Source organism: Embiotoca jacksoni, unplaced genomic scaffold (genome assembly GCF_022577435.1).
Source record: "Embiotoca jacksoni isolate LCO1_2020_lvr unplaced genomic scaffold, fEmbJac1.0.p SCAF_76, whole genome shotgun sequence".
NCBI lineage: Eukaryota > Metazoa > Chordata > Actinopteri > Embiotocidae > Embiotoca > Embiotoca jacksoni.
In genome coordinates, this window is record NW_027185432.1 from 410,692 (window position 1) to 434,124 (window position 23,433).

Genomic DNA, 23,433 nt, shown 5'->3' on the forward strand with positions numbered 1-23,433 from the left:
TGACTGTATACAAACATCAGTGCTGGTTTATTATTACTGTATTATTATTACTGTCTTATTAACGTGCTACTGCATCCTAACCGGAGATCTGTGTCTGGCACCTCCAGGTGGACTCTCAGTCTCAGGACGGTCTGTCTGCTCTGGGATTCGCTGCTGCAGCAGGTCATCTGGACATTGTCTCCCTGCTGAGTCAGCACAAAGCCAAGGTAGCCCAAGTTATTAATGTTCCTCACGCAAACGTCCGATGTTCACACGTTGGCACCTGTAAACTGTCACTGTAAAAACGATGCAGACGATGAAGAGGTGAACTGAAGCTAGATTTTAGAATTCATCATGAGTCGTCATGATAGATATAATGATTATAACTAACTATAATGATTATAAATATAATGATGACTCACACATGTAATTTCGCTTCACATCCCCTGTTATATAAATCCACTGTATCGCCAACATTCAAACCTGCAGGATTATTTGTGCTACATTGAGCCATAACTGTTCTATAAGTACTTTTTCAAAGTAAAAGACTCAAATCTTAAATCCAACTCCACCTAATATTTTGTCAGTGCTGTCGTACATCACATCTCCGACCCGGAGCACAGAAACGATAACATGGGTTGTTACCAGGGTGATGCTGGCATCTGTCAGATTCAGAAACGTCTGATATTAAGCCTGAATATAATGAAAGCATGTTAGGATGGCTAACTATTTAAATCATCACTAAATGTGTGATATAAGGCTGATCGTTCTAATTTTCTGACTCAAACGGTGTAATATGGTACCCCCTGGTGGTGATGTAAGGAATGACATGGTAAAACAAACAACCAATTCACAGGATGGTCTCATTTTCCTACAAAGAAAAACACATTAGAAGCTCTAGAGATGGACGCTTGTCTAGTCATCTACCCACCTCACCAACGTCTACGTTTCTGTTTCTTCACAACAATAGCACAAATAATATTTATACATCATGTTCAAATCCAGATGAACAGGTATGGTATCCTGAAGCAGCAGCAGATGGACTCGCCAGCTAAATGTCAGTATGACGTCACACTGATGTGAACAGTGACTTCTGTCTCCCCGTGCACTCAGGTGGGTCACGTGGACAGCTCGGGGCGCTGCGTGCTGGTCCACGCAGCCCACCGGGGCCACCTGGAGGTGCTGCGCTTCCTGCTGAAGAGGGCCGATTGGAGCTGCACTTCCTGCTGTAGCCAGAGGGGGGCGAGCAGGAACCAGGCGGTGCAGCAGGCTCTGATCGCGGCTGCCAGCATGGGACACATAGAGGTGAGATAACACACACACACACACACACACACACACACACACACGCACACACACACACACACCTTTATAATATTAGTAAATTAATCATGAAAACATCCGAAATATAAGAAAAATACTCACTTTTTCAGCATCTTTAATAAAATAAGAGGTGCATCCAAAAACATGCACCTCAGGTCAGATTACCTGGTGCCGCGCTAGTGGCAGCCTGCTGCAGTCGCTCCCCCCTGAGAGCCCCCCCTGCTGTAGTGAAGAAATTTCCCCTCGGGGATTAATAAAGTGTATAAAATCAAATCAAAATCAAAAATAAAAATTGTGATGTAATTTGAGACATTTCATGTGATTAATTTTTTTTGTTTTCCTACAGACTCATGTGTGATAATTTCCTATGATAACAAACAGACTTCATGTCAAAGAGCTGGAAATATTGGAGTTCTTTCTTTATTTTCTGAACTTAAAGAATGATGAGGCTCAAAGTTACAAACAATGGTGCGACTTCTGAGAACTGTTAGAAATGATGACGCTTACGTACTTTAATACAAACCTCATTTTAATGATGAGACCACATTTCCCATAAGCCCCGTCACTTTGTGCTGTCATGTCTGCAGCAGACTTTCTGTTCAGCAACTTTACTGCAAAGAGAAAAAGTAGCACGCTGCCCGAAATTTAGTGGAGATTGGTTGACAGTATTTCAAGATCATGATTTCCTGAAGGGACTGATTTGTATATAATGAATGCTTTTGTCTGTGCGTGTGCGTGTGTGTGTGTGTGTGTGCGTGTGTGCGTGTGTGTGTAGATGGTGTCGTACCTGTTGGATCTTCCAGAGGAAGACGAGGCAGAGGAGGAGAGACCTGAGATCAACATCTATGACGGTCTGTGGGGAGAGACAGGTACGACGTGATTACTACTGTCGTAATACATTAATACTTCACGACATCGCTGCCGTGTTAATAATGACGTGAAAACACCCTCCAGTGTAATATTGTGATTATACAACATCTAAATAAATCATGTAATCTAAATGTTTTCATATTGTGGAGCAATTTTCAAACTATAAAACTTTTTGTTGGTGCAATCTCCGTTTCCATGGCAACACATAATACTAACAACTTGAAAACAATCAGTCGCGTCAGTAGACTCTTGTGTAACGTACGCACTGGGGGACAGACGTCTGATGAAGTCAGATTAACCTGAAGGCGTCGGGAGCATTTTAATAACAAGATATCAGTTTAAAGGTAATTTAATTCATCTAGCTGTCTCATCTTTAATGTTCAAACTTCTACCATCAAGTAAATATGAGCGTTTCATTACGAACATCTAGTGGAGAGAACTGAGCTGTTCAGGTTTATTACACTTATTAGAAATAAAATAGTGAAACTCTCAGCTGTAACTGTCCGGTTAACGTAGATGTCTGTCTTCGTGTCCCTCTCTCTGTCTCTGTGTGTCTCGGTGTATGTCTGTGTGTGTCTCTCTGTGTCTCTCGGTGTGTGTCTCTCTGTGTCTGCCTGTGTATCTCTGTGTTTGTCTCTGTGTGTATCTTTGTGTGTGTCTGTGTGTCTCTGTGTGTATCTTTGTGTGTGTCTGTGTGTGTCTTTCTGTTCCTGTGTGTGTGTCTGTGTGTGTCTCTGTGTGTGTGTGTGTGTGTCTCTCTGTTCTCTGTGTGTGTGTGTGTGTGTATGTGTCTTGTGTGTGTATGTGTCTGTATCTGTGTGTGTGTCTCTCTGTTCCTGTGTGTGTCTCTGTGTGTGTCTGTGTGTGTGTGTCTCAGCGCTGACGGCAGCAGCAGGACGTGGCCGTCTGTCCGTCTGCAGGCTGCTGTTGGATCAGGGAGCGTCCGTCCAGCAGGGCAACCGGCAGGGCGTGGCGCCCGTCTTCAGCGCCGTGAGACGAGGCCACTGGCAGGTAACCGCAGCGCCGCGGACACGTGATCACGTGACTCCTGCTGCACATGTTTTCAGCGTCTGTCCCCCTGCGTGCGTCTGTCAGGTGGTGGAGCTGTTACTGAGTCACGGGGTGGACGTGAACACAATCGACCAGCAGGGTCGGACAGCTCTGATGATGGCGGCCTCCGAGGGACATGTGACCACCGCCCAGCTGCTGCTGGATCACGGTAACCACAGACTGGATAGAAAACACAGACTGGATATAAAAGTGTTCGTAGCTTCCAGGTCTGAAAAATGGTTCCGATGCAGAAGTGCCTTAATTTGCAATACCACCGAGTGCCACTAGAGGTCGGCTCCAAAAAGCCTCCGGCTCCATAGACTCCCATTCAACTTCTCTCATCAAATCCAAAGTGAATAAAATGTGTCCATCAGTTATCTCGGTGTTGTTAGCTAAAGTCACTCCTTCTTGTTAGTTTTCTGGAGGTCCATCTGAAAATAATCCCTCATTCATTAGAAAAGAAGATTCAAAAAGACCTGTTTTTGGGGGCGTGTCTGTTTGATTGACAGGCCTGTGTTGCAGTCAGGTTGGTCGCATCCTGAACAGTTTGTGTCTATTCTCGTCAGTGAAAACTAGCCAGAAAAGTTTATTAATGGAGACTCCTGCTTCTTCCATATCCCATGATCCATCGTGCCAGCAGAATAAACATGATATCAGAGCTGCTAAAAGATGGCAGCCGGCTAACTTCCAGAATAAATAAGTCTTTGTTTAGACTGCAGGCAAATCAGATTTTTCTTCTCAGATCATATCTTTAAGTCAGACTGACACTTTTATTTACATGTGAATAGATCAGATTTGTCCGGATATCAAATCTGATCTATTCAGGCTGCGATCTGTTTCACGGGTTGTTTTGCTGTTCAGACTTTTTTTTTTTTTTTAAATCAACCTGGATATGACAGAAATCAGACGTGGGCCGCCTCAGTCATGACCTGCACTCGGCTGGAGGGAAACTCGAGAGGGTTTGAATGAACTTTGAAGGTTGGAGGTTTCCAGTCCGACAGCAGGTGAACCATGATGTCCGCTGTTTCCAGGAGCGTCCCTGGAGCATACCGACCGAGAGGGTTTGACGGCGCTGAGCTGGGCGTGTCTGAAAGGACAGCTCCCATTGGCCAGAGAGCTGGTGGAGAGAGGAGCAGCCACGACTCACGCCGACCGCAGCGGACGGACTCCTCTGGATCTGGCCGCCTTCTGCGGAGACCCCGAAGTGGTGCGTCCAACACACTCCGCCCCTCGTTTGTAGTCCGTGTTCTGTTTCTGTCCTGCAGAGGGCGACGTGGTGTCCTGCACTAAATATGCTTCCATTTATTTAAAAGTGAAGAAAGTTGCAGATAAGACTCGTTCCCCTTCAGAGAAGAAGTCTGGAAATAATCAGTCAGAGATGCTGATGTGTGTCTCCTCCATCCGTTTCCGTCAGGTCCAGTACCTCGTGGATCACGGAGCGTCCGTGGAGCACGTGGACGGCAGCGGGATGCGTCCTCTGGACCGAGCGGTCGGCTGCAGGAACACGTCGGCTGTCATCGCTCTGCTCAGGAAGGGAGCGGAGATAGGTAGAAGCACGACTCAGCACTTTGAATTGCTCCGATTCGTCGGGTTTTGTTCAGTTCAACAGGGCGCGGAGAATTTGAGACAGAGAGATGGGGAGATGTGGAAGAAGGGTCGACAAACGCTCCGCCACTTTCTCTGAAGCAAATAAAATGTCCACAATGAAATTCATTTAAGTGTTTTGAGTGTCTGAAGATAAAAACGAACAGGATGGTCAGATTTGAGATGTTTTAATTGGTTCTCAACATCCACCAGAAGCCTCGTTATGATCCAGTTAGAGTTAAATAAACTCTGCACTTCCTGTATTATTTCAAATTAAAAGCCCTCTTAAAAAAGGGCTTTTATTGTGAAACTTTGCGGGACGGTGTTGTGACCGAACTCGCAGAATCAAACTTAAAACAAACATTGAAAATAGCAGAATTCTCCTGTAATCCTTTAATCTCCTTTAATTATTAAATTAAAGCAATATAAATATATATAACTGATACCATCTTAAATCCTGAGATGTTTATACAATCACACCATGACAGCATTTATTAAAAATTACAAGTCAGAGGCAAATTAAATGATCCCATTAGCACACTACTTTATTATTCGTTTGCTACGTCTTTAACATTTTATTGTGTACGAGTGTTCAATATTGCTGATTTCGAGAAGAATATCGTTTCTCACAACGTTAACGAAGCACGTCGACGCTCGGCAGCGTTCACCGTGTCAGCTCTCTGAGGTTGGCGTATTAGCTTCCAGCCTTTTGCTATTCAGCATCAAACATCAGTCATTACTTGTACAGGTTCCTGTTTGTGGTCATTTTCATCCTCCGGAGACCTTTAATATCTGCAGAGAAACTCGACGACAGGTGTTGAAATGTTTCACTCTGAATCAGTTACGAACCGGCAGATTAATTGGAGAGCAACACCGCAATTACGGCCACAAAAGCACGTCGTAATATTAATATCTTGCACCCTTGGCTCTCGGAATAAACCAGCGGCGCATAATTTAACCCTCGTGTTGTCCTTGGGTCAAAATGACCCGCAGCTGTGTTCAAGCAAGTTCTATTTTATTTTAATATTTTTTGGGATCATTGGTGACAAAGAGGCTGTGAGGGTTTCTTTAAAGAATGATGACCAATGATCCCGAAAAATATAAAAATATAGAAATAAAATAGAACTTGGTTGAACACAGCTGCGGGTCATTTTGGCCCGAGGACAACAGGAGGGTTAAGGATTACTGGAGAGTCGCTGCGGTTCTATAAAATCCTGTGGATTATTGGGTCTTTGATCGGATGTGAAAGTCTCATGACCGCTCGAAGCTCACGGTCACATCCAGACATGCAGACGGTAACGTATGCTGTGAGCTCAGCGGTGGCGTCATGTTTCAGTCCGCTCGCACAACTCACCCAGAACACACACACACACACACACACACACACACACACACACACACACACACACACACACCGGCCCAAAATCTCACAACAGTCCTTTAAAACCGGATGTGATGGTGGAAAATGAGGGAATTGATGTAGAGACACAAATCCATGAACTTGTGTGTGTGTGTGTGTGTGTGTGTGTGTGTGTGTGTGTGTGTGTGTGTGTGTGTGTGTGTGTGTGTGTGCAGGACCAGCCACTTGGGCCATGGCGACATCTAAACCCGACATCTTGATGGTTCTGCTCAGTAAACTGATCCAGGAAGGCGACCGACTGTACAAGGTAACACACTGAATCTCTCAAACACACACACACACATGGATGATGTTGTGAGTAGTTTTAATGTGTGTGTGTGTGTGTGTGTGTGTGTGTGTGTGTGTGCGCGTGTGTGTGTGTGTGTGTGTGTGTGTGTGTGTGTCTGTTGTACTTGCAGCAGGGGAAAGTGAGGGAGGCCGCTCGCTCCTACCAGTCGGCTCTGCAGAAGTTCCCAAGAGACGAGCTGAAGACGTTCAGGCAGCTGAGAGTGTGCGTGCTGCTCAACCTGTCGCGATGCCGCCGCAAGATGAAGGTACGAGAACGCACGCCGTGACCTTCGACCCGCTTCGGTGTTGCTGCTTTTTTTTTTCTTCAAATTTGTATTTTGAAATCAATCTCATCTCGCGTCTTTGTTTCCTTGCAGGACTACAACCTCGCTGAGGAGTTTGCTACCAAAGCTCTGGAGATAAAAGCCAAATCCTACGAAGCCTTTTACGCCAGAGCCCGCGCCAAACGCAGCCGCAGGTAACCGGGACGACCACTCAGTTCACCTCAATCGTAAAATCTAATATGTTCAGGATGAAAACGTCCCTGTATCTCTATATGTATACCGAGGCCAAGAGGTCGTCCAAAATGTTTATGTCAGTTCTATAAGGGTCAGTTCAAAAACCTTGCTGCAAAATATTTGTTATTTTTTTCTGAAATGATGACAATCTGAGAACAAAAACAGACGCTTCCAGGTCTGTAAAATGGTTCCGATGCAGAAGTGTCTTAAGCCGCAATACCACGGAGTGCCACTAGAGGTCGGCTCCAAAAAGCCAACGGCTCCATAGACTCACATTCAACTTCTCTCATCAAATCCAAAGTGAATAAAATGTGTCCAGCAGTTTTTTGGGGCGTGTCTGTTTGATTGACAGGCCTGTGGTGCAGTCAGGTTACATCAATCAGTGGACGGGACGTAGTATCGTCAGGTTTCCAATCAGATCAGTCAGATCCACCGCTCGCTCCTCCCCCAGCTCGTCCAAATATGGTCACTTCCTGCTCCAAACCGCTCCGAACTAATAAAGGTGGTGACGGACAGAATCTGAAAGAAGGACATTTAAAGTTCCTCTTTGATTGAACAAGTGTGAAAACAGTCAAACATCTGAAAACCACCAGCTGATGAAATCCAGACAGACACTGTGTTCATGTCCTCCTCTGAAATAGTTCCTCTGCTCTCTCCCCTCTCAGACAGTTCCACGCGGCCCTGGAGGACCTGATTGAAGCCGGCCGTCTCTGCCCGGCCAACCGGGAGATCCAGCGCCTGCTGTCTCGGGTCAAGGAGGAGTGTCGCCATGCTGCCCAGTATCAGGACCCTCCTCCTCCCTCTCATCATGTGTATCAGCAGAACGAGGCCAGGGAGGGGCTCAATGAGGAGGAGGAGGAGCAGGAGGAAGAGGAGGAGGAAGAGGGGGAGGAAGAGGAGGAGGGGGGTCTCAGGGAAAGAGGCTCCTCCTCCTTTCACCCTCCAGTTGCGGTCCAAAATTTCGACAGCCGCTGCCACTCCGGGGGCCCATCCCCCTCCTCCCTCTCCCCCACTCACCTGTATCATCACCTCCCCAGCCCTCCCCTCTCCCCGCCCAGTCACGCCCCCCCGTCCTCCTCCTATCACCGTTTCAGCCCCCCTCCCCTGCCGATGCGAGCCGGGCCCGTGTCCGAGAGCATGCCTGCCTTGTCGGGAAGCGGACGGCTGCTCCACCACCCGCAGTCCGTCTCAGCCTTCCACCTGTCGGACCAGAACCAGCAGCACCATCCGGCCCCTCAGAGGTCCTTCCACATGCAGAACCCTGTCCAGGCCCAGTGGCTTCAACCTGTCAAAGGGCAGGTGGTCCGAACCAATCAGCCCAGCATGGTTCTGGGAAGCTACGCATACTCCCAGTTCCCCAACCTGCCCCAAGAACTCGCCGAGCTGGGCGAAGGCTTTTGCACGAGCCCCCTCGATGTGCGGCCGAGCCCCCAGGTCCAGTCCGGTCTGAGCTCCGGAGCTTCCTACGCTCTCGAGGACGTGGACGTCGACCTGGTTTGCCAAGCGAGATCCGCATCGGCGTACGGGAGAGGAACCGGTGCCGAGAGAGCGGCAGTCAATCGCTTCGCTCAGTCCCGTCAGTTCAGCCGCAACCAGTCCAAAGCGGCCTACTACCCAATGGAAGTTACCGAGGCAACGACCGGGACCCCTGATCGGTTTCAGCCTTCACACGAGTATCAGTACCACCACGAGGCCGGGCTCCGACGCCCACCGGGTGCCCACCCGTCCTCCTCCTCGGCTTCGCCCCCCAGGCCTCTCATCCACTCGCAGAGTGTCGGCGTCAACTTCTCCTCCAGCAGCGGCAGCCTCGCCGGCGGGCAGCCGGCCAATCACGGACCGGGCTTCAGGACCTCAGCATCCACCCAGCACATGGACCTGCCTTCAGATCTGTCCACTGTGGGAGGCATCACCGGTTACCATGACGATCTGTTTCTGGTTTCCTCTCCCCAGTCGGAGATGTGCCTGGCAGGAGGCGGGACTTATCCCGGAGAGGCGGGACGCTCATCGAGGAGCACTCCTTTTATGGGCGTGATCGACAAGACAGTGAGGGTGTACCAGCAACAAGCTCCGCCCACCGCCGCCTCCTGCCTCAGCCCCTCCCGCTCTTGGGCCGTGTCGTCCGTGGACACCGTCGTCACCTCGCCCGCCAAAAACCCGGCCAATCCCCAGCCGTCGTCCATCGCCTACCACAACCGCAGCAACAACAACGCCCACAACGGGAACCTCGTTCACGACAACCAGCTGGACTTCTACGAGGTGCTGCCCGCTCACGGCCGCTGGGGCGGAGCCTCGGTGCAGGTCGCCAGTCAGAATCCCTCCTACCGGGACGTGAAGGTGGCGCGAACGCTGCCGGTGAGCCACAGCTGTTCGGACCAACCGGCGGAGAGACGGACCGGTCCCACCTCCCCCGTCAAACCCAAGAGACCTTTTGTGGAGTCCAACGTTTAACTCCCAAAGATCGATGAGAAAACCTGCCGACTCCGGTGTTTCTGTGTACTCTAGGATCAATGGGGGCTGTGCAACCGTTACAGCCCCGAAACTAAACGCTTCCCAAGATCTTTGACGCACAAACAGTTCAAACGGGGTCAGGAGCACTTGTTTGTACATAAAACACACTTTTTCGGGACGGCAACAATTAAATCGAAAGCGTTTTGACTCCTCGACGTTCAAGTTTAATATGGAACGTTAAAATACGGTGAACCTGCCAGAGAGAAAAGTTCTGGAGGAGTTGACCGCTTTTAGCATCACAAAGCACAAGGAGGAAGATTGTTCCGGCGTGAAGGACATTTTCAAAGTGAAGTCCAGGTAGTGACGTCCAATCAGAGACCCCGAAGCTCCAGTACGACCTTCGCCTGCCGCCAACGCCTTTAATGAAGAATCTTATATCGAGTTCGAAGCTTTGAAACGACTCGACACCATGAAATGAACGGACTCTTAATGATGTGATGCTGGTCAGCGACCCGGACCCCAAGCCATAGTTTGAATAACTAAAGGACGATGCTGTTATTGAATAAAGCATCGACTTGATGTACATAAAACAATAACAAGTGATATTTATCTTTTTAAAGTTATGTCTATAAAAAACTGTAAATATGGTTTGTGTTTTTTTTTTTTGAAGCTCTGCATGCCCTTTTTGGATTCGTTTTATTTTGGAGGAGATGAAACTGGAAGTTTGGAGCCACGTTCAAAGCTCAGCTTCTCACCGGTGAAACATCTTGTAAAAATTCCTTTTAAGACTTTTGGGTTTGTTTTTCTTCAAGTCAGAATAATTCTTAATTTCTTTATTTATTTTTCTCTATGAAGGCCTTTTTCTATTCTGTAGTCCTAATGGTCATTTTTTTTATGCAAACCACGACCGACCCCCACCGATATTTCAGGGCTCCTCACTCTCACTGCCAGCCCTCGGCTCCTCCCTCCAGCAGTCACTCAGAAACGTGGCCGTTTGCTAACCCCCCCACCCCTTGTTTTTTTAAGCCTTCACACTGAACAGCCCAGTTTACGAGCTCCCTGCCTGCAGGTTCCTTCCGAGGTCCAAAAGCGAATCATCAGCTCACGACATGATGTTAAAACATTTTTTTAAAAAAAGCTCAGTTCACACTTGTGTTGTATTTTGAAAAGCTCCTGCAACCTTCAGCAAAGATCTGTTTGAGCGTGGTGGGAGGCAGGCGGGATTTCCACTGCATGAATCTGCTCGGGTTGATTTAACCAATCAGCACGCTCCGTGTCCACCAGAGTGTTTTCATCACGAGTACAGAATATTTGAAATATTGGTTTTAATGAACTCCAGCAGCTTGACGAGGTGTTCAGCGTTCTGCGATTTGTTGTTTTTCGGTCAGTGAGAGTTGAAAAAGCGACTAACGCTGCCGTCCAATCACAGTGAAGGAGGGGTGGGACAAAACACGGTTCTCTGATTGGTCCGCCCTTCAGAGTGGCTGAGCTAACGCTAATATGAGTAACCACACTGTTTGTTCATTCGCAAAACATAATTTTGTCGTCACCAAAAACCTTCTTTTTTTTTTTCTTTTTTTTGGAGCTAAAACAAAAAATGCATGATTTGAGGAAAATACTCCAAAAGTGTTGCATTAAGATGAAACAACCATTTCCCTTATAATTATGTTGAAGATCAGTGCTTAATATCGCTAAAGCTGATCAAACGTTTTACAGCTTGAAATAAGAGCCCTGCTTTTTTCTACCTCAGTCTGAATTTAAAGACTCATCGTTTCAAATATTGTTCAAAATTTCCAAGCAGTAATCTGTTATCGTTATGTAAATGAGGAGGGTGGGGTGGGGGGGGGGGTAACTCATCCTCATTTCCATGGCTGACTTTTCCAGTAAAAGCAGATATTCAGAAAGTAGGACGAAGCTTTTATTTTGTAGAATGTATTTCCTGCACACGGATGCCTGCTTTTGTAAATCTCTTTTTATGCTTTTTTTTTTTTTTTTTCAATATAAATCAGCATTTTTGGTTTCGGAGTTTTCTGGTGTCGACGAAACTTGTGACGTCTGACCTCTCTGTCTCAGTACGCTTAATGTCTTACTGCTCTCATCTTTGAGATGACCCGTTTTCACCGTGCTGGAAAATGGCCCTTTACCGGTTCAAAATATCTCATCATGGTGTCAGCGCGCTTCATGTGTAAGATCATATTTAATATTTAAAAACCCAGGATGGTTCCTGAAATAAGAAGAACATCGTTATTCAACTTTTAAAAACATGAATTTGTTTTTTAAACAGCTCGTGTGAAAAGTTAATGTTAAAGAAGAATAAAGATGAATGAAAGACAGATTCTCTTTCTCTTCTTTTTTTTTGGGGGGGGAGGGTGGGTCAGGAAATACAGCTTAAAACTTAAAACATGATTTCATATTCTGTATTAACTCAGGAGCAGCAGAACGAGCCGTAAACCAGATATTAGCAATGCTTGCTGACATAGCAAACATTTACTAACGCACAGAATATCCGCATTTAGTAATAATTTATATGACGTGAATTTAATATTCACTTTTCTTATAGGTTCATTTCACCGTAAATTCTTTCATTGAATCTGAAATAACTATTTTTTTTTTGTCCATTGTCAGGAGTTTGTCAAGAGTTTCTTGCAAATTGTATATTGTTGTAGCAACATAAATAAAAAGTACATCCGTATTATCAAAAGAAAATGTATTCAATGAATGAAGTCACCTTTCAGAGTGTTCACGTTGATGACAGAAACTACAGGAAGTCTTTGTTCGCAGCCAAGAAGCAGTCCGACAGGAAGTCATTCTGTAAAACTAAAACTGGGCCACGCTCGTTTTATTTCAGTGTCTTAGCGCCTGAAAAAAATGAGTTAATTTTAAACTTTTACTTTGATGCAATAAATACGCATTGAGGAATATGCAAATAGTTCCCTGCTCTCTCTCCACAGCTTGCCTGGAGTTTGAAGATATGGAAAGCTCTGCCCCCAAGTTGACAGGATTGGCCACTTAGGTCTGACATATGAAACCTTGGCTGTCTGAATCTTGTTTTTTTCAACTTTCAAACTGTGATTGCAGTCTCATAAAAAAATGAATTATCAGCTGATGTTGACTGTTTTATTTCACTCACGATATGTCTCGTGGTGAAATTTGAAAACAGCAACACGTGGATGTTAACAAGATTAAAAACATTTTTCATCGAAAGATGTTTTTAACTGTTTGGGATTTTAATCATCATTTTATTATTATTATTTATGTTAAATATTAAGATGAAAAATAATTCAGAAAGCATCCCAGTCAATTTAATTTGTTTTAGATACTTTTAAAATCACACAACTTTCACGGAGGAATATATGAGAAATAAAAGCAGCCAGTTAACAGACTTTTTATTCCAGGTTGTCCCCGTGACATTTGGGCTTCCTGTTGAACGATGACACAAAATACACAAAGATAAACAACATCCACTAAAGCCAAAGCTCTCCATTAGGCACCAGAGTTTAGAGTCCAAGTCCAGCCAACAAAAAAAGATGCACATTCAGCAAACAGACTCAAGAGATACAAATTTAACGTGTTTTGGTAAAAGAGCATCAAACTCTAATAAGACACATCTGAACAAACACCAAGCAGCTTTTATTTTATTTTTTTTCATGACTGACATTTAAGTACGAACACTTTACGAGTCAAAGATACTGCATGACGTTGGATGACAGAAGAGCGTGATGATGAAGTGTTGTGACCCACAAAAGTAACACAGCATCACAGGAAACTTTTCGTACGACTTAAATGACTTTAAAAGTGGAGGAACTGATGTTTAAAGTCCAACTTTAAATTCTCATATTGAGCCAAACACTGATGTGAATTTGAAAAAAAATACTTTTTATGATTGGATTTGACGGTCAATTTTTTATTTTTATTTTAATGGCTTCATGTGAAGTTTCCTCGCAAACTAACAAAAGTTCTGTTAAAATTCTCATTGAGCTCTAAAAAAACTATTAAAAAAAAATCGACTGAATCTGCATAAAACAAAACCAAAGTTTCTCGCATTATGGGAAACTGATGTGGGTTCAGGAAAGTATTAGTTGTTCTTAAGACATATTTCCTCATATTTTCTGTCCTTTAATTGATTATCTTGCGTCTCTTTCTTGCCTCTAACTTTAACAGAACTGAAGTTTGTATCTGTACAGAAAGTGTTTCAGTCAGTCTTCGACTCTAATCAGCTGTGTGCACATGCAGCATAATGCCTCGCATTTATGGTAATAATAATAATACAGCTCTTTTTTTTCCTTTTCTTTTTTTTACAGGGGTATAAATCTGTATGTTTCTGCAGAAAAATGATTGTGAATATAGAAGTGGAAACACATTAATAGAGAAGAAGAGGGGACCCAGGGAGGAGCCTTGGGGAACACCGCATTCTCCCATTCTCCCTGAAACTGAGCAAAGACCAAGCAGAAGTCCAACTGAACAATCGCCAGTATTAGCTGTCAATAATAAATCCTCAGTTCCCTTAATTAAAGATGTTTCAGAGTCATGATTTGGAATTTATTTGATATTTCTTTTAACTTTTCAACACATTTTGAAAAGTTTTGCGACAAATTAGAAAATAGGTCTCAAATTATTTAAATTCAGAGGGTCAAGTTTTGCTGTTCTTGTTGATGACGGGGAAAATTCTCAAACTTGTGAATATGATTTGGGAGAGACAACAGAAGTAACAGAAACCTGTTCTGGTCGAGCTCTGCTGATGTCGGTATGTAAAGATCGTGGTCGATATCAGCGACTGATGCTACTGTGTTGATCTGGTCTGACGTGGCCATCAAGCAAGACTACCGCAGGATAAACAGTGATGCACCTCGGTGGGTGTTTCCAGGTAATCTGCCACCAGAACTTGGAAGTATTCTACTCATAAGCTGCTTTCCGAATGGTCAAACATGAAAATCTGCCGACGTGGTTTGTTTCAACTTTCCACTAGTCTTTAGGTCTTTTTATGCTTCCTGTCTATTTCGTTTTTATTTTACTTTTAGTTCGAGAGAGGTGTGACTCTGAACTATAAACCCGCGAAGAAGTATTAACAGCGAGACTCTAGTTATAAATAATTTAGGGGGAAAGTTGCCAGAGCTGTTCAGTAGGTTGTGACATCGATTTGTTGAAGGAGAGACGACCTTTCGCAGCTTCCTGTTGGATATTTTTAAGCTTAACTTTTGGGAGCTCATCTTCTCTGACCACTTTCACGGTGATTTAGTTTTTTAAAGTGACGACTCCGCAAGTTGGTGTTAACAGAGACTTTTGGCACAGAGTCTGTTGGCAGGAAACTGGACCCCGATGAGGGGGGGAAGGCGTACGAGGTCAGGGACTGGACGGGGACCCCGACTCAGTCAGCGTCTTGAAGTGGACGGACAGAGCCTCCTCCTCGGGATTCGGTGGGCGTCGGTACTCCTCCCTGGTGATCAGGTAACCCAGCAGGATCCCGAAGCACACCAGCAGGATGCCCAAACTGTTGGCCAGCACTCCCTCCGGGGTGAACTGGGAGTAGGTCGGCCTGGGCCCGGAGAGAGAGACGGGACGTCCCGGAGACAGAGATGTAAATATGAGACAAAAGATAAGATGTAGCCGAGATAGATGACGACATGACGGGTACAAGACAGATGACATAAATCAGAGATGGACTATGGATCAGAAAGGATAAATAACGACAACATAAGACTACTGTTTCAATCTTAAACAATATATTGAGTGTCGCCACCAATCGTCAACAAGCAGCGAGGTCACCCGTTGGTTTGTGAACCCTCTCTTTATAGCTCCGCCCCCTCTGTCACAGTTCAGCTGAAAATATTGTATTCATGTTATTGAACTAATTTGTGAGCAGCCGTTTGTTTCCAGCTCAGTGTGAGAGTCTCTGCTGTGTTTCTGTCCTCTGACCTCTGCATGTCTGTTTTCAGTGATTGTTTTTTGGTGGAAACAAGAATCCTTTTATCGTCTCCATGACAATCCCTCTCTAAGAAGACGTAGGAATACAAATCTGCTGACTGGACAGAAACTGACAGACACACCTGATGCTCAGCAGGATTTTCTCCATGATGCCCAACAGGCTGGAAGCGATGGACATCGCCATCAGGACCAGGCCGCAGAACACGTGGATGGGGAGGTAGGCAGTTCGTAACCCATAAGACGCGGCAGGGAACAGGAAGAACATCATACCCATCACCCACTGTGAGAAACCAAGGGGTCAAAGGTCAGTGTTTGAATCCATATTACATACTGAGCTGTGCTGCATGAAATACAGAGTGTGTGAGTGTGTGCACCTGTAAGCAGAAGAGGACCAAGGTAGCCATGCCACACCAGCTGTGCAGAGAGTATTCGTTTGGGATCTTGAAGGTTCTGTGGAAGTCGAACACGGCTACAAAACCTGCACACGCAAAAAACCCAATGAGACTTCCAGAGGACTTCACAGATAGGACCGTCACACACACACACACACACACACACACACACACACACACACACACACACACACACACACACACACACACACACAAATATCTCTTGCTCTGTCTCTCACCTATGATGCTGAAGACGAGGGCGAGCAGGTGAATGATGCCGTGAAGCACCCGTACGTTCTTCTTCGCCTCGTTACGAAACACTCTGTAGACCAGAATTGCTGAGAGAGAAAGAGACGGACCATCATCAGCAAAACACCCTCATGACTGTTTAACAGAGTAACAAATGTGTAGCACAGATTCTGTCCGTTGCCATCTTTGCTAGTTCGGAGCGGTTTGGTGCAGAAAGTGACCATATTTAGACGAACTGGGGGAGGAGCCAGCAGTGGATCTGAATGATCTGATTGGAAACCTGACGATACTACATCCCGCCCACCGATAGCTGTAACCTGACTGCATCACAGGCCTGTCAATCAAACAGATACGTCCCCAAAAACAGGTCTTTTTGAATCTTTTCTAATGAATGAGGGATTATTTTCAGATGGACCTCCAGAAAACTAATAAGAAGGAGTGACTTTAGCTAACAACACCGAGATAACTGATGGACACATTTTATTGACTTTGTATTTGATGAGAGAAGTTGAATGGGAGTCTATGGAGCCGGAGGCTTTTTGGAGCCGAGCTCTAGTGGCACTCGGTGGTATTGCAGCTTAAGACACTTCTACATCGGAACCATTTTACAGACCTGAAGCTACGAACACTTTTATATCCAGTCTGTGACCTACAACCATAAAGCACAGTGTGAAGATTGTGAGCCTCCAACTGTGGAGCAAATACACACACACACACACATACACACACACACACACACACACACACAAACACACAGTTGCTAATTGTGTTCAGCATAAATCCTTTTGTCTGGCCTCCTGACCACTAAGCAGCTTCAGACTCTCTTTTATTTTTTTTTCTTGTGTGCCTGATTTCCAAACATGAATCTAACGTGTCTTTTTTTTTTTTTTTTAAAGCTTTTGTTCACTTCAGGCGCTGAAATGCACTGAAAAGAGGACAAAGATGCTGATTGGCTGTCAGCAGTAACCGCATCAGCAGGAGCTCCCCGGGGTATTTCCATCTCACACCGATGTCTCAGACCTCTGCTAATGTCCAGCTGACCTTCGCTGTTATTGCTATAATGCGATCTAGAAGTGAAGCGGTTGAGCTGATGTGGTTAGTCTCATGATTAGAAGGATTCAGACACAAAGCAGAGAGGAGGAGCAGTCTCACGCTGTCGTTATTCAGCGGCATGAACATCACACACAGCAACAGTTCACCTTCAATACATCTTCTTCCTTGAGGAAGTAGAGATTTAATAAAGACAGATGATAACTTCGTTTTTCAGATGAAACAGAATATTAAGAAATTTAAGAGAGAGGTATTGGCCGTAAATATTTCACATATGCATGTAGTCCATTATGTCCCTCTCTGTGTCATTTACTGTGATTTGTATCATTTGAATCTGATTGACAGCATCATTCCACTGAACACGTCGTGATTTTATCTTCCTTCCTGGTCTGGTGACGTTTCTTTGATTTCTGTGCTTCTATCGAAGGTAAACGTTGTTAAATGTGTTCCTTAAAACAGCCTGCTGTATGTAGATTATTAACTATTTCTCATACCGGGTCTGTAGCGGGAGGAGAATGTATTTCTTTCCCAAATTGAAAGACGGTGGGTGTTATATTTTGAAAATAGACCGGGATTTTGTTTTATTTTCTCCGTGTGACTTCCCGTCCGGCCAATCTTCGGTCTCTGAGCGGCTCCCGGTAACAACTCTTTAAAAACATGCTGACCAGTTCTTTTGGTGCCGCCTGATCCCCCGTGGGTACCACTCTGTCACAGCGTCACGAAAACATTCAAATGGTGCATCTCTGCTTTTCACTGTAGCCATGACGACAGAGCTGATGGAAGGTATCCGTGGTGTCTTGATGCGGGTCTGGTCACTGTTATCTTAATGCGACACAGTGGCTGGAGGCGAAACGCACACCAGCATCCAACGTTCTGACGACCCGCTTCCTGTTTGACTCCATTTACTGAGCGCTATCCGAGAGGACTTCTCGTAACCATGACAACAGGGTTGATGGAAGGTATCTGTGGAGTCAGCAGAGTGGTGGACGGGGAGAGAGAGCGAGAGAGAGGGGGGCACTTCCTGTAAGCACTTCAGTGTGTTTGTAGTTGTGTTTGCAGCGCGGTCGGTCGGTTCATCAGATTTAAACTGAAGTAGATGGAAGTCATAGAGAGAGACGTTCACGGTCCCCTGAAGATGAATCTTATTGATGGCATTACAGAGAGACGTTCACAGTCCCCCGAGGATGAATCTTACTGATGGCATTACAAAGAGACGTTCACGGTCCCCTGAGGACGAATCTTACTGATGGCATTACAGAGAGACGTTCACGGTCCCCCGAGGACGAATCTTACTGATGGCATTACAGAGAGACGTTCACGGTCTCCTGAGGACGAATCTTATTGACTTTAGTGGTGCCTGACTTTTTTACAATGAGAGTCACATCTGTGGTTCAGAAATCCAACGTCCCTGGCGGAGGAATCTGAAAGGGAATTAATCAATATTACACGAGAGGGTGTGTTTTAACTTTAGTGATGCGTTCAGGAGCATCACTGTCGTGTTAATAATGACGTTAAAACACCCTCCAGTGTATTATTGTGATTATACAACAACTAAATAAAACATGTAATCTAAATGTTTTCATATTGTGGAGCAATTCACTCTCAGAATATAACAACTTTTTGTTAGTGCGATCATTTCCATGGCAACACACGGGGTATGACTAAGAACTGGAAAACAATCAGTCGCATCAGTAGACTCTGATGTAGCGTATGCAGTGTTTCCTACTCCAGGAAGTAGTCCGACCCTTAGCAACCACCTAGAAACAGAGAGGATTTCTAGTCTCCAACTGAATAAATACAGAACATAGAAACACTAAACTGCTCAGCTAGCTCAGTCTGGTTGGAACAAAGACATCTGATGAACAAAGATATCCATGGACTCATGTGTTTTTAAGATTTTAGCACCATGTCGTGTGTTCAAACCAAACCGGTCCAGCTAGCCGCCGCTCGGATTTTAAGTGCGCAACTATCGGTGTGGTGTTATGGTACGGGTGCTCGGAGTGACCAAAAAGGACCAGAAGAGACCCGACTTCACCAAATGGGTCATTTAATAGACCTATAACAAGTAGAAACTACATTATATTACCTATTATATTAAGTTCTATTCTAATTATATATTCCCATTGAGGAGGTGGAGTGATATTTCTAGTCATGACCAGATGTTCAGTTGACGAATGAGATCTCTGGGGCGGAGCTACTGGTTCTATAATGGAGGTTGAAGGTCACAGCTCGACCGAAGATGCTCGCCGTGACTGGACTGAACGCTTTAGAGGTTTTAAACAGCAGCAACTATAGCTGAAGAAGTTGTGAAAATGTATTTTTAAAGGAAAGTGTTGATGAAAACTTGAAGTGCACTGATGAAGAGTTTTCTTATTTTCTGTACTCACAAAATAATTATTGTTAAATGAATTTCTTTGCACAGAGTTGTATTTGGTGACGAAAACAGGAGCAGAGCCTTTCTGATTGGAAAGGAGGAGTTATTTGTGGTAATAAAGTCAGTTTTGTGTGAAAACATTTACTTTATATTTTAATACTTTCACCTCAGATTCTGCTGATGATGTTGTTTTGTGGAAAAAAAAAAAAAAAAATCGATATTTAAAAAAATAGCAAATACCTCCAAATATTGCCGAGTTTGCTTGAATTTTGCATTAATTATTGCTATCAAAAGATCGCGGTTTCCTGGAGGAGACTAGTTCTCGTTTTATTCATGTCGTTGACTGAGTCGGATCCGGACCCTCCTCGGAGCTCAGGTCGAGGTTTGTTGGACTCACCGTCGCCGTGCAGGAAGACCAGGCCCAGCACCATGCACAGAGGGTGCAGGTTGAACTCCTGCGCTGTGCCGTCCCAGGCGAAACCCCCACGGAAGTGACCCATCCACACGCCAGCCAGCACCACCGACAGCAGACCCAGAACCTGCGAGGCCGCCACCAGCCCCACAAACACACAGCGGTTTTCACGGGGTCCAGAATCGTCCATGATGATCTGACGGAGAGGAACGGAGAGATTAGGACCGGAGCCTGCGGCCCGAACCAGAAACAACATTACAGAGAATCAAATTAGGAAGCTGAAGCCCGACGGACGTCAGAGGGGTCGTCCGCCCTCCTCTAATGCTCTAACTCAGTTTGACCTTTTCCACTTATGAGTGGAACAAAAACAGATTTAACTCGCTTTTGTTTATGAAAAAATACAAACTTGAGAATGAACAAGCAACAAAAACGGGACAAATAAATATCATGCTGCTCCTCTCTTCCTTTTTAATATCAGTACAGTAGTTCATATTTACAGTAGTACATCTGTGTCATTTTCTCAAATACATAAATAGCGGTGTGTAAAATTACTCCAATATATGTGAAAGTACAATATTATCAGCAAAATGTACAACCGCATCTCCAAAGAGTAGTGACGGTGTAAAATAGAAATAAAAACAATGCAGTGATTTGCAAATCACAAACTCATATTTTATTGCAGAGAGACTGAAGACAACATGTTAAATGTTGAAACTGACAAATTGTATTGTTTTATTAAAAATATATGCTGCATCACTTCTTTTAACAATGCTCTGTAAACGTTTGGGAACTGAGGAGACCAGTTTCTGGAGTTTTGAAAGGGAAATGTGGTCCCATTCTTGCCTGATGTACGATTTCAGCTGCTCAACAGTTCAGGGTCTTCTTTGTTATATTTTTTATTTGAATAATGCGACAAATGTTTTTAAAATCTGAGATATTTTTGAAATTGCATTCTGTTTTTATTTACATTTTTCACAGCGTCAAAACCTTTTCGTAAACGTGGTTGAACTTAAAGTCCTGAAACAAGACTTGTGATGTAAAATAGATCCTGTCAGCATACGTTATATTATTATTACATCTAAGCAGCATTCATAGAGGTGGATTGTGTGCTGAAGAGAAAAACAAATATTGTAGATTCTCTTTGAAATATCTCTTCATCCTATTTCTCCCCATCCAGCATTATTTATTTATGTCCCATTAATCCTGCTGATAATCAGCTATTTATTCAGAAACTTTAATGACACCAGGGAACATGAAAACGATTAGCTTCAGTCAACTGCTGCCATGAGCCAGAAAACACCCGCTGCTGATTGAGATTTGCAGCACTGCAGATTTAGGAGTGATCACAAAGAGTGTTTTTGTTCAAATGGAGAAGCTGAACCCTTTTGAATGACCATGTTTTCAGCATCAGATGGTCATAAAACGTAATCTGAGCCGTGTGACCTAATAACTGATTGAACCTCCATTAATCTCAAACGAGTGTTTCGTACAGCTGCAGATTTTGACTTCCACAAGAGCGTTCCTTCTCAGCGCAAGATGTCTTTAAGGTCCGGTGTGACCAGCTGACCGGGACACTTTGGAAATCCTACTGTAGAAGATATTATTATATATTATATTATTACTATGTGAGAGAAAACCTTGATCAAATTAATTTTCCCATAATAATGCAGTCCAGCAGCCCCCCATCATGATGCTGCCTCCACCGTGCTTCACCTCTGGGTCAGATGACCTGGTGTCCCACATTATGACGGACTGCACTGTCCTACGTATTGAGACAATGTCCCACTTTTAAATCGGCTCTAGTCAACAAGTCAACACTGCGGGATGGACGCTTTTAAAAAAAAAAAAATCTGGACGTGCAGCTGCAACAAAGACGTTCCCACGGAAACCCGGAGATGGATGTCAGACAGATTTAAATAAACAGCAGCTGAAGGAAGTGATGTTTTCTCCCGATCATTCGGGTCAGCAGACCAAGCACCACAAACGGCCGATCACCGTCAACCTCCAGCTTCCTCTCCTGCTCACTGTATTTATTCAACTGTTAGTTGGAAAAATTGTATTTAAACATGTTAAACGTCTCCCTGTTGGACCGACTTATCCAAATTTCAGACTACTTCTCAACACTGGCAACGTGTCCCACTTTGTCCCACATTGTCCCACTTTGTCCCACATCGTCCTACATCGTCCCACGTCGTCCCACGCAAACACTCTTCGCCCCACATTTGGTTCGATGGGATCCGGTCACCTTTGGGACGATGTTTTCATTTTAATGTGCAATCCCGAATGCTTCCCGATTAAATAATGAATAAAATAGAAACTGTGAAGTTCAAGATGGCTCCAAACACTGAGAGACTTCTGACAAGCTAGAAAACCAACTAACCCGCTGACAGACAAGTGTAAATGACAACAAACACCGTCCTTTCAAAATAAAATCAGTTCTGAGCAGAATTAAAGAGGAGCACGACACACGTCAAGAACGAGGATGGAAGAAGATAAATACGCTTAATTTCCGTCTAGGCGCGGACAGGAAGTGACCTGGAGTTAAACGAGGACATGATGCAGACATGATCCCAAATAAACATGCTCGCCCTCATCATCGCAGCTCCGAGTCCGTCAGGAGCTCTTGAGAGTCGCTGATCACCGCCACGCGACAGGTGGCCAGATATTATGGAAGATTACCGCAACAAAGAAAAAGGTGTGCAGGCACCTGTTAACTCCACGCCCACTTTACTTTTATAGAAAGATGATTTGAGTTTGTCTCTGATGTGGTTTCCAAACGCGAACAGAGAGTGAAGAGAGAGTAGAGAGCCGGAGGAAGGAGGAAGACTTACTGCGCTGTTGACGCTCCGCTTCGTTCTGCTGAGGAAGTCCTGGAGTCTGGACCTACAGATCCGCCTCCACCCCTTTCCTCCCTCCCTCCCTCCCTCTGGGCGTGTGTGTGTGTGTGTGTGTGTGTGTGTGTGTGTGTGTGTGTGTAAGATCAGCTGGACTAAGATCAGGAGAATTATTCTTCTTTGATAATGTGGCGACACGAGTTTAGAGAAAATGAATAATGCAAAGCAGCCTTAGAATTTGACTCTTGACTCTTAACAGATCAGACGTCACGATGACCTCATGAAAGACAAGGAGTGGGGAGGGGGTTGTTGTCTGTGTGGACTGATGACTAACAGCTCCGGTGTAAAGGTTTGTTGCCTTGACAACACTCGGGTTGGGAGGATGGATGACTGTGGAAAGGAAGAGGAAGAGGAGGATGGGAGCTTTGAATCAGAGCTGCTCATTAGTGGAGAAGGAGGGAAGTCAGAACAATCAGACACTCAATTAGAGTCTGATGTCAGCAGTACCGAGTCAGACACCAGCACCGGTACCGAGTCAGATACCAGCACCGGTACAACCTGCTGTTACACCTACAGACACTGAATAGAACAGGGGTGGCCAAACTACGGCCCGCGGGCCACATCCGGCCCGTTGGTCTTTTTAATCTGGCCTGCCGAAGATTGGTACAGAATTGCCCAAATCAAATCATATCATAATTATGACTGCATTCATTTGACCTTGTCCTGTAATACCTGGCGGTC

General features: G+C 44.8%; 2 protein-coding genes across 4 annotated transcripts in view; one reads left to right on the forward strand and one right to left on the reverse strand.

The window, feature by feature from the left end:
• Positions 1 to 11,792, forward strand: part of LOC138215464 (protein TANC2-like) — a 49,964-nt gene extending 38,172 nt beyond the window's left edge. For 2 of the 3 annotated variants that reach the window (XM_069177637.1, XM_069177634.1), the window contains 10 exons: positions 108 to 206; positions 1,093 to 1,284; positions 2,078 to 2,171; positions 3,050 to 3,391; positions 4,254 to 4,429; positions 4,637 to 4,769; positions 6,382 to 6,473; positions 6,625 to 6,759; positions 6,871 to 6,971; positions 7,677 to 11,792. In XM_069177637.1, coding sequence (XP_069033738.1) covers positions 108 to 206; positions 1,093 to 1,284; positions 2,078 to 2,171; positions 3,050 to 3,391; positions 4,254 to 4,429; positions 4,637 to 4,769; positions 6,382 to 6,473; positions 6,625 to 6,759; positions 6,871 to 6,971; positions 7,677 to 9,459 — 3,147 coding nt within the window. In that variant the 3' untranslated portion in view covers positions 9,460 to 11,792. The remainder of the gene's footprint in view (positions 1 to 107; positions 207 to 1,092; positions 1,285 to 2,077; positions 2,172 to 3,049; positions 3,392 to 4,253; positions 4,430 to 4,636; positions 4,770 to 6,381; positions 6,474 to 6,624; positions 6,760 to 6,870; positions 6,972 to 7,676) is intronic. The other variant, XM_069177636.1, reaches the window with a different exon arrangement.
• Positions 11,793 to 12,827: 1,035 nt separating this feature from the next.
• On the reverse strand, positions 12,828 to 22,754 carry cyb561 (cytochrome b561). The gene is made up of 6 exons (XM_069177643.1): positions 22,690 to 22,754; positions 19,844 to 20,054; positions 16,013 to 16,111; positions 15,756 to 15,859; positions 15,504 to 15,661; positions 12,828 to 14,992 (listed from the first exon to the last, which is right to left on the reverse strand). Exons 2-6 carry the CDS (start codon positions 20,046 to 20,048, stop codon positions 14,800 to 14,802), a joined length of 759 nt encoding a protein of 252 aa, XP_069033744.1. The 5' UTR covers positions 20,049 to 20,054; positions 22,690 to 22,754; the 3' UTR covers positions 12,828 to 14,799.
• Positions 22,755 to 23,433: the final 679 nt, after the last annotated feature.

Bases quoted from the DNA above. Each gene is read 5' to 3' on its own strand.
- cyb561 (XM_069177643.1), bottom strand. From the start codon at position 20,048: ATGGACGATTCTGGACCCCGTGAAAACCGCTGTGTGTTTGTGGGGCTG. The intron at 15,662-15,755 runs GTGCACACACTC...GGTTTCTCACAG, and splicing joins TGGTCCTCTTCTGCTTACAG to TGGGTGATGGGTATGATGTT. The intron at 14,993-15,503 runs GTGTGTCTGTCA...CTCCGGGCCCAG, and splicing joins AAAATCCTGCTGAGCATCAG to GCCGACCTACTCCCAGTTCA.